The 11,385-nt window shown below is 36.9% G+C and overlaps 2 protein-coding genes and 1 long non-coding RNA gene across 3 annotated transcripts; 1 reads left to right on the forward strand and 2 right to left on the reverse strand.

The window, feature by feature from the left end:
- On the forward strand, positions 353 to 1,470 carry LOC109129204. The gene is made up of 2 exons (XR_002035398.1): positions 353 to 407; positions 1,082 to 1,470. It is a non-coding gene; the product is annotated as an uncharacterized LOC109129204 (long non-coding RNA).
- Positions 5,519 to 7,792, reverse strand: LOC104748298. The gene is made up of 4 exons (XM_010469963.1): positions 6,229 to 7,792; positions 5,948 to 6,152; positions 5,696 to 5,868; positions 5,519 to 5,598 (listed from the first exon to the last, which is right to left on the reverse strand). The coding sequence occupies exons 1-4, from the start codon at positions 7,790 to 7,792 to the stop codon at positions 5,519 to 5,521; spliced, it is 2,022 nt and encodes a 673-aa protein (XP_010468265.1).
- LOC104746219 (protein ASPARTIC PROTEASE IN GUARD CELL 1-like) lies at positions 8,700 to 10,617 on the reverse strand. The gene has a single exon (XM_010467647.2). The coding sequence runs from the start codon at positions 10,566 to 10,568 to the stop codon at positions 9,060 to 9,062; it is 1,509 nt and encodes a 502-aa protein (XP_010465949.1). The 5' UTR covers positions 10,569 to 10,617; the 3' UTR covers positions 8,700 to 9,059.

The following is an 11,385-nucleotide window of genomic DNA, read 5'->3' on the forward strand; positions in this document are numbered from 1 at the left end:
AACGGGTCTTCTCCATCCGTCAACTTTGGTCGACCGCCCAACAAGTACGGTCATTAAGGTTGTAATATTACCTATATGTCCCTTATTATGTAGCTTTCTTTCGTTTTCACTCTCAATGTTTCAGTTTCATGAGTAAAACGACATGGGCAAACAAAAAAACAACTCCCCGGCCCGAATTACTTGTCATCACCCTTTCCGTGAAAAACAAGTTCATGCATAAATGAGAACGGAATCATTGTATCGGCCCTACAAAGGGGTGTGTGTGTGTCGTGTGTCCATATTTCACTATCCANTTTTGTTATCTGTCCATTATGTGATTGATTTTATTTAATATATTCTTTTTGTATCGGTTAGCCATGGAGCAGAGGAGAATCTGATGACAGATGCAACCATAAACCTCCCTCACGGTCTTTAAGCTCTCTCCCTAAACTTCTTCGTTTTTGGTCGTTGTGTTTTTGGTCTTGTTAGTGTTCGTTCACTGGGCAAATCTAAAGCGGTTGAATTATCATATCTTCTGTACAGAAGGATCCGAATCTTTAAATACATATATAAAGCCACATAAAAAAATGCTTACTTTAAAAAATTGAGGTAATCGCCAAATAAAGATAGCCACTAGAGAGTTATTACTTATTACATCCGTTCATATACATCGACTTTAAGGTCTGTTTTACCTTTTCTTCTAAACATCGGTGACAAAAATAACAACCAACTTTAGATGGAAAAGCTACAAGTTACAAGTTTAATATTTTATTGGGGACTTGCAATTTAGTTCCAACCTTTTTATATCACTCATTAATTCTATTAATAAAATCGATGTTTACATGAATGACATTACAAGAGAAGAAGAATAAATTTAAGATACAAGGGTAGGTGTTGGTCTATGTCTAGCAACTTTTACAAGAGTAGAAGGTTAAATTTAAGATACGAGGATTGGCTTTCTTCTTTACATACAAATAGTTATAGTATGTCTTTTCTACTTGAGATTAGCCTGTCCATATATCATGGAGATATACAACTAGTAGTAGTATATGATTTCTCAAGCAGATTTAGTTACTAATGTAATATTCTCCTCCTGTTTTAGCCTTGTTGAAAAGAAGAAAGTCTTCATGATACTGTTGGAATGTCAGACAAAATTTCTGCTCAAGGAGCCTCTAAATAAATGGACAGAACACTATGAACACTTTGTAGAAGTCCCTCTATGAAGAAGAAGAGGGTCGTGAGCAAAAGCACATATGTATCAGTACAGTGTCTTCACATCTGTGATGGTAGCCAAAATAGCTTATGCAGTTGATTTATTTAAAGGGTATTGGTAAACATGCAATTCATGGAGAGAACAAAAAAAATTTGGTAATTAGAGTGAAAATTATTCTTTTCTAATACGTACGTGAAACTCTTTATATAGCTATAAACTATATGGCATGTGATATACATACGAATGGGTTATGTAGTACAGTATGTGTATTATATTAAGTGAGGTGTGAAAATTATAAATTTGGGGACCGAAAGAGAGAAGAGAATGATGCTAAGTTGCTAACCACCACTTTGCGATGAGACTCTTTTAACGGGTCTTCTCCATCCGTCAACTTTGGTCGACCGCCCAACAAGTACGGTCATTAAGGTTGTAATATTACCTATATGTCCCTTATTATGTAGCTTTCTTTCGTTTTCACTCTCAATGTTTCAGTTTCATGAGTAAGACATGGGCAAACAAAAAAACAGCTCCCCGGCCCGAATTACTTGTCATCACCCTTTCCGTGAAAAACAAGTTCATGCATAAATGAGAACGGAATCATTGTATCGGCCCTACAAAGGGGTGTGTGTGTGTCGTGTGTGTCCCATATTTCACTATCCATAGATCAATACAAACATATAAGTTCATTTCAAGATTTTTCCCAAACTTGAAACAAAATTTATGAAACGAGATTCAGGATGTACTCTAATTTAAAAACGAGAAGTATCCAATGTAATGCGCATCTTGGAACTTGTAAATAGAATTTAATGAATTTTCCTGCATAATGTTTACAATAAATCAACTTAAATTAAACGCATTTAATGTCGCATACTGTCTTGTCTTTATATGATCATAATTAAGTTTTCGTACTAGTATAAGTTAACTGCGTCATTATGCCCTGATTAAATACTGTATTAGGTAGCCATCCTACATGTGTTGGTTAGTTAATTATAACTTACACAATTTATGTTTTATAGTGTATCTAAATCTGAGATTCCTTTATAGTCATAACTTACACTATTAGGCGTAACTAGTATAGAGTATCTAAATCTGATATCTTTATATGTTTCAAATGTTGTTCCATATGTCTTCATACTATTATTGAATTTTCACTTTTATTTGTTTAATGAATTTCACTTTCATGGAGACTGGAGAACAATAGATGCAGAGCATGAGTGACCCATCTATATGGTGACTTCACTTACATTTACTGAAACTCAACGTCTTCATACAAATCCCAACGTATTGAGTGCTTCAAAATTTTACTTATACATGTCCCCATGGGCCATCTGGACTAAGGGTAGCATTGTCATTCGCGGTAGGATTATTTGGACAAATTACGTATCATACAATAAAACACAAGTTATCAAATCAAGTAATTGTCTTAGTTCATGACAAATATATCAACATCCTTATAACTACCTTATCGCAAAAACAACACATGAATAATCCAAACAACTTTTTATTAAGAAACAAAATGATCCATCGTTTCCAAAAAAGAAAAAGTATATATGCGTTTCTGATTTTCGAAAATCTAATGTTACTTTTTTAGTTTTTTTTATATATCTGCATTTCATCTTTGTCAAAATTAATAATAAAAAAAATTTCTAAAAATATATTTATAATTATCTGTATTTTTTTAATAGAATTTATTTTCCAGTATTGTAATGAAAAACTCTAATAATTTTCCTGAAATATGTAAAAACAAAAAAAAAAACATTTTCAAAAGAGTGTATAGGTGAAACGATAATTATTACGTAAATAATGTTTTAAGTTATCGTGTTAAGTACAAAAACTGTTTAACGGATAATTGCATGATTAGTAGTCCTATAATGATTTGTAGTACTAGTAACTATTTGGCGTCATTCGCTCTTGTCCACGTGACCCGCACCCGCAGTATCTAATGTGAAACTAAACTTGTACTGTTCTGTAATAAGAGAATTAAATTCGTCGTCTGCTGCGAGGCTACAGTAACACGTGTCATCATACTATGAGTTGAGATCGTGCCGACAACAAAATAGGGTGGGGGCCACGTGTGGTAATGAGAGGACCACGAGGGGAACGGTGCTCCTTTACTTTCCTGTCCTTTTTTTTCTAGTAATAAAAATCTAACTACGACGCTTTTAATTCGTTGTTAGTACATCACTTCTTTTGCAATCAAGTTGCTAATGCATCGCAATTAAGCAATTATTCCAGGGGACTATACACACACGCAAATCTTGTTTGTTTTAACTTTAAACAATACAAACAAAAAAATTCAGGTTAACAGCTCTAGCTTATTTACGGACTAATGCTAAAGACTCCGTAAGAGACGTAAAAGATATCATATATAGCTCGCAATGGAAACAAAACTACTCACAAGGGCGATGATCAAAACTCGTCCTATCTCGCTCGTAGCCTATAAACTATACATGGACCACAATATTCACCGTGTGGCTCATAACTTGTCGGATATTTTTCGAGAAAAAAAAAAATAACTTGTGTGAACAAATCGTTGGTTGGATCCAGGTGGATCAGTAATCTCCAATCGCGCGCTGTTCAGAAAACCATCAATCAAATCACAGGCCGAGTTCATCCGATATACATACATAAGGACAAGCGATCACATGATTCACTAGATTCTGAGATCTTTAGCACCACCATGATCTCCTTCGTTTTTTCTCCACTCTTTAAATAATCACAACTCATGGAAAGAATGTTAATATTTGTTGTTAATTATGATATGATTTTAAAAACTCTTAAAAGAGTTTGACGAGACAAAAATAGCGTAGGCGACATTCATATGGCATTGTACAAAAGAAGCATAATGAGATTGGGGGGCCACTCTGCATGTGATTCTTATTCTTGAATTACCTCACCCCTCATCAGCCCCATCGCCACTACGTCCATATTTAATCCCAAATTGTTATGTTTTTTTATTACTGCAAAACTTTGTTTTTTGAGATATATCATTTAATTAAAATTTCAGATTTTAGGACGAAGGAATACTTTATATAATCAAAAACTATTTGGACATACGATAATCAGCCATGATTTAAATTTCATAATATGTTGTTTTCAATTGATAAGACTTCACAATTGAAAGAAAAGTTAGAATGGGACGGCAGATTAAAATAAATATAATTTTAACTTAATCACAATTCACAAAATGTCACTATCTTAGCTTAAAGTATATATATGCATCGTAACTATGAGCAAAATCATATATTCACATATGTTACATATGTATTTCGTTAAAATTAAACATCTCCCATTTGATTTAATCTAAAACAGAAATGGCATTCTAAGTTTCCACTAACAATATTCTACCGTACGTTCACGTCATGTAGCGTTAAATACGAAATGGGCATTTTCTTGAAGTTGCTAAAAAGTTATGAATTCCTTTGCAACAATCTAGATATAGCTATGTCATACCACCGCAAGGTAGTGAATAGTATATGGTGATCCGTATCATCTGACCATCTTATAACGAAAAAGTCGATATTTTTATATAGAAAAATGAAGTAGAATACGGTAAGAAAATAACCTTTATGACGAAATTAGTAACGGGCCGAGGCCGACTAACTCACCCGTGACTTATATGCACATGATTACTCGATAGTCGTTACAATGGCTAAGGTAAAGTAAGCCCTAAACGTCCCCCCTCGTCATCTCGTTCCCAAGACGTGGCTCCATGCATGCATGTTTGCTTACGACACAGTTAGCCGTGTAATTGTTATGGTCTCCTATGCAAATTAACGTGAACAAGGAAACATGGGAACAGACTCGATCGGTTGAAAACTTTATAATATTACTTTTGTTTTTTAGTATTAATATTTAAATTATCTTTAAGTGATACTATTATGTCTGACTGTAATCGGTGATTAAAATGATCATCAATTCGCTCACAGTTCCATGTAAATATTTGTTTAAGGATAAAAAAAAAACAAAAAACGAAAAAAAAAAATTTGTTTAAGGCAAGTGTGAAATATGCAAATTTTCTACCATGGCTTCTTTTCCATGTTTTCACGACCGGACCGGACGGCGAACCGGACTACCTTCTGGGTCACTGGGTCAGCGGTTCAACCGGGTTCGACCGTGGGTCAATTCATTATGAAATGTTTACTATATTTATAGAAAATATATAGTTTATAACCAATCTTTGTTTGTCTCTACCACTATTAAAAAATAGGGCAACGATTAAAAAACAGGGTAACGATTAAAAAACAGAGCATTGCTTAAAAAAAAGAGCAAGAGTCACGATTATGAAAAAAAAAAACACTAAGTAAAACAAGAACATCATCTCCATCACAACAACCAATCTTCGTTGTCTCTACCCCCATTGCCTTCATGTTCTTCAGGTGGCATAGTGAAGTCTTCATCAATATCTGAAACATCTAGAAATCACATAGTTTAATCAAATATTGTAGGCAACTAAAAGAAAATTCTAAAAGTGAAATGAACAATTTAAACTTTTAAAGATACCATTAGACTTTTCAGGGTTTGTGTCTTCATGGTCTTTGGGATATTCCTCAGCAAGAGCATTCTCTAATTCATCATATTCAAGTTCACCTGCTTCTTCTTCTTCAACAATCCAAAATTCTGTTTTATCAATAGACTCATAGTCAACAGGATCATATGATCTTTTTCTTTTTGACCTGTACATGTAAAACAAAAACGAGATCATTACGTCACAAAGACTCACGAGGTCATATTATTTGATAGTATGATATTCACCTTTGTTGCAAACGTAAATTGTAGTGAACAAAGACGAGATCATTAAGTCGTTGATGCTCTAATCTATTCCTCTTCTTGGTATGAATCCGCTCAAACACACTCCAATTGCGCTCACATCCAGATGAAGAAGCAGTTTGACTAAGAATTCTTATTGCTAACTTTTGCAAATGAGGAGCATCATAACCAAAATATCTCCACCATTCATCTAAAATATCAATTAAAATATCAATTAAATCATATATAAAGTAAAATGCAAGTCAAATCCATGTTTAATAACTTACCTGGCTGTGATGTTTTGCTGCAAGTAAGAGCCATATCAGGAGAAAAGCTGCCTTCACGTTCTCTGTAAGATCTAAGCTCTTGAACGAGCTTTGTTTTGCTGTTCTCTGTTTGCTTTCCAATTAAGCTCATTAACCCACTCATAACTTCAGGCTTCTCACAAACTGAAGTTTGATCATACATGAAAGCTGGGTTCAAATAATACGCTGCAGCATGAAGATCATGGCGCAACATATGATCCCATCTTCTATCAATGATGTTTGTATAAGGTTGGTAGAGAGGTTTTCTTTTTCTGAACATCGTTTTAATGCCTAATCTTGCTCGATACATCCCTTCATACACATATGGCAAAGAAGGCTTATCATCAGCATCACAAATGCGTAACAATCGAATGATAGGAGTCATAATCTTGACGATTATCAAGCATTCATTCCACATTCGCTCATCTAGGATAATCAATTTAGCTTCCTTTGCTTTAGACGTCTTGAAAAGCTGCTTGAGTTCAGCATCTGTACTTGTAACCAAAGCTTGTAGATCTTCTTTATGTTGATAGAGACTTTGTAGAGCAATGAAAGTTGTAGCAAAACGTGTTTCTCCAGGTCGAATGATCTCTCTCCAACCAGGTCTTTTTCTGACCCAATTTAAAGTCGACTTATGGTTGTAAACAAAAATGGTTACCTTAGACATCCGATGCGCTAAATTGTGAACAGAAGGTAGTTTTGTCACATCTTCCAAAATCAGATTGATACAATGAGCTGCACATGGAGACCAAGCAATGGTGGGAAACTTTTCAGCGAGAAGCTTTCCAGCAGCTTTGTAGTTGGGTGCACTATCAGTTACAAAATGAACTACATTTTCTGGACCGACCATACCCACAACTTCAACAAACAAGTTGCATAAATTCTCAGCACTTGCATAGATATCAGAAGCATCAACTGACTTGAGAAATGTGATTCCTTTAGGACAATAAACTAAGAAATTAACTAGCGGTCTTTGTCTTGTGTCCTTCCATCCATCTGCCATAAGAGTACATCCAGTAGTGGCCCAAGTACTCCTAAACTTATCAATAATCAAAGAAACTTGCACCTTAGCATCACGCAACAATCCAACACGTAGAGCATGGTATGAAGGCCCCACATATCCATGACCCATACTTGCTACCTTATTCATCATAGGCTGGAAAAGTGGAGAATTCACGGCATTCATTGGAATACAAGCGTCATAAAACCACAATGCAACAGACATGTCCACATCATGTATTCTCTCTTTACTTTGCATACAAGCTTTTATAGTTGGTTGGGTCGGATCATGCACACCTCTTTTAAAGTATTCATGTAGATCAATACCTTTTTTCTTCCTCTTTTGACTTGGGCGAACATCACCTTCGATATCATCTCCATCACCATCTTGATTTTCAGGGCCATCGTTCGTATCATCTAAAACAAGCTTTTTCTTCTTCTTGTTCTCAATTTCTTTTAATGTGTTCAATATCTTAAATCGCACATCTCCTGGAATCTGTGAACACGCATCTGTATTTCCTTTCACACCCGCAAGATGTTGTTTCATCCTATTAATTCCACCTCCTAATTTTTTTTTGTGACAAAATGAGCATTCCAAAACTGTTTTTCCTCTTGAATCATTTGATTGAATCACATAGGACCAAGCTATATCATTTTTTCCTCTGACTGAACGGTTTGCAGCTGCTATTTCTTCATAGTCTTCTTCAGTTTCCATTACTTGTAAAATACACAACTACACAAGAAAAAAAAACATAGATCAAACATAATACTATAACAGATTCTTAAAAGATGCACAACACATGAAGATCAGTTATTTATAATACAATTATAGGACATAATCGATTTATATATATGCAAACACGATGATGAATTGATGATTAACTATGATAGTTTAAAAAACAGAGCCACGATTAAAAAACAGAGCCACGATCATGAAAAAAGTATTATGTAAATGTCCAAAATCAAGTGATGATGGAGATTAGAGACATAAGAAATTCAAAATAAAAGAGAAATTGAAAACAAACTGTTGGCTAAGCACTACGAGAGATGAGGACTGCGAGTCTGCGAGAGAAGATGAAGCAAGCGACGAGAGGTTCTCAAAACTAAACCCTATATTTGGTCTTAAAAATCAGAGATTCAAAATCGAAAATATTATTTTTGAACTGCAACCCGGCCGGTCCGGTTCGAATAACCGGGTCGTGGGTTTATAGCGGTTTTTTCTGGGTTTTTCCGGTTTTAAAATTTCCGGTTATTAGTAGTAGACCCAAACCGGTGAACTGTCCGGGTCACGGGTCAACCGGTCGGACCGGCCGTCCGGTCCGGTCGTGAAAACATTGCTTTTTCTTTTTCTTTTTGGACTACGCAACTTAACTTTTCACATTGATTGATTTCCACACACAGACACAGTTGGTAGTAGATTCAGACTGTAATTTATAAAATATTGAAGAACAAAGGGGCCACAAGAGAAGTCTCTGTTTCTATGAAGACTTTTATTTAGTTACAAAAAGGACTTCTGTGTAACGTAAAACTTTTTTGACTATTCTTCATTTCGTCTCACAAAGACAGAACACTTTCAAACACATCTACTGATTACTTCTTGCTGGAGACAACAACATTTTTCAAACTTATAAATAATCAATCCTATTATTAATTCGATAAAAGTCGAAAATAACTTATGATTAATTTATAACAAAAGACATAGAAAAAGGAAAAATTCACACTTGAAGATTTTTTTTTTCTTTTCGTAGTTCCATAAAAGTTTTACTGATATATCTGTAAAACTATTCATTTGTCTACTTTTCTTTTCCTTTTTTCTAGCATTTATTCGGTGACAACCCGATACGATTATTCGCTAGATCGTAAGTGATACGTGTCCCTTGCTGCTGCACGTTCCCGATGATCGACAACGACGACGACGTCGGAGCAAAAGCGAAGCAGAACGTTCCGCTATCATCCACAGGGATCAGATAATTCTTCGCCGGCAAATCTAGCGACTTACCTCCGGTGAAATGAAACGTCACCGTCGGTACTTTCACTGTGGAAAGAGACGAGAAATCGTAGCACGTGTCGAACAGAGAGATGCTCGAAGTCCCCTTCTTGAGATTCGTAGTGAGTCTAAGAAACGCGTCGCGAAGCGAGTTATACGCCTCTGTCTGAAGACGAGTCACGGCGGTTCCACAATCCAAGATCACCCCTCCGCTTCCCGAAGCGTCTACCGCGAAGATCGAGTCAGATATCATGACCTTTTGACCACCGACGCTGAACCCGCTGAGCCCGAGGTAGTAGAACGTGTCGATCTTTTGGTTACGTAGAAGCGGTGCCGTCGCGTCTCCGCTTCCGAGTTGGACCGAGTTGAAATCAAGACTCGACGATTTAGCCGAGTCACGGTCGACGAGGCAGTAAGAAAACGACGTCGCTTTCATCTGATTAGTTATCGATAAAACTCCACCTCCTAAACCGAGTAAACCAGCTGCTCCGGTAAAGAGACCTTCGTTATCGTGACCGCATCCCAAAGCGACGTCGTTTAATTTACCTGACTCGCCAAACGTCACCGTATCGGTAGCGAATTCACCGACGGTGAAAGATCCGTCTCCGTAACTAACTTGGTAGAGACACTTGTTTGAGCGACAAGCGGAGGTTTCGAGAAGAGAGCACTGTGGAGCAGAGCAAGTGAGTGACTTGTACGTGGAAGACGAAGTCGGGTTAAAAACCGGGTCGGATTGTTGGTAACAGTCGGAGCAAGGTTGACACTGGATCCAGTTCACGTCGCTTCCCGTGTCGAGCACCAAGTACATCTCTTTCGCCGGAGTTCCGACTCCGATTCTTGAGAAATACTCGCCGCTTCCTTGTGAGGCTCCGGAGACGACAGGTGTCGTTAGTTCTTGCGTTTGGTAACGGGTATCTTCGTTGTAAACGGGTTTGAGATCGGATCTATCGATTCCTTCGACGGCGAACTGGATTTTCGCGGCGATGCCGGCGACTCGGGATGATTCACGCTCGAGTCGGCTCAGTACTAGGCTCTTGTAGTCTTTGTGCTGTGACGCGACGAGAATGTCCCGGGAGTGAAGCTCTAGAGACAGTGGTGAAGAGGAGTTTAAGAAGACCGGGTCGGATAGGGATACGGATTCGGGTCTGGTGGAGGTGAATGAGGAACGAGCCGGGTCGAGTGAGAGGATGGTTTGTGTTTGCTGGAGAGATGAAACGACGTCGAGCACGGACGTTTTAGGTGGAGTGGATAGAGGTCGAGATGAGGCATCGGTAGTGGTGAGGAGGAAGAGAGAGAGAGTGACGGTGAGGAGAGAGATAAGTCGCGCGAGAGCCATTTTTTCCCGGCGAAGGTTGATATGAGTTAAGTGGAAGAGAGAAAGAGTAAGTAATGTTTTTTATTTATAGAGAGGAAAAATAAATGGACTGAGGAGAGAGTCACTTAGGCCTGGGCATTCGGTTAAACAGTCGGTTTCGGTTCGGTTGTGTTCGGTTTCGGTTAATTTGGATATGCTAATATAATAACCATTCGGATATTATAGAAATTTCAGTTCGGTTCGGTTTGGATATCATTCGGTTCGGTTCGGTTTGGATATTAAATTTGAAAACGAAAATAACCACAGTTTTGGATATGTTTTGTTTCAATCCATAATCAACCAAACTAACCAAATGAAACCAAAAAATAAGACAAAATAAGACGCAAATATGGTTCTAAGTCCTAACCGTCGTGAATAAAAAACAGTTATGAATAAAAAGCAGAGTTATGAACAAAAAACAGAGTATAAAACACACATGTGAAGCCAAAATAATAAAAAAGAGAACAAAGCTGTGTCATTCCCACTAAGTGGAGATTGTCGAGTATGTGTTCTCTTAAGCAACCAACAACGTTAATATAATAACCAAGATTCAAGAAATTGAAAACCAAGATTCAAGAAATTAAAAACCAAGTTTCAAATTACCACCACCAAACAGCCGTGAATCAAAAACAAAGTATAAAAAAACACATGTGAAGCGGAGATAATAAAAAAGAGAACTAAGTTGAGATTGCCGAGTCATGATGTCTCCTCCCAAGCAACCAACAACTTCAATATGTGATACATGATCCAAACTCTATATAATTTAAATAGTTAAGGTTAGCGCTTACAATTCACATTT

Source organism: Camelina sativa, chromosome 15 (genome assembly GCF_000633955.1).
Source record: "Camelina sativa cultivar DH55 chromosome 15, Cs, whole genome shotgun sequence".
Classification (NCBI taxonomy): domain Eukaryota; kingdom Viridiplantae; phylum Streptophyta; class Magnoliopsida; order Brassicales; family Brassicaceae; genus Camelina; species Camelina sativa.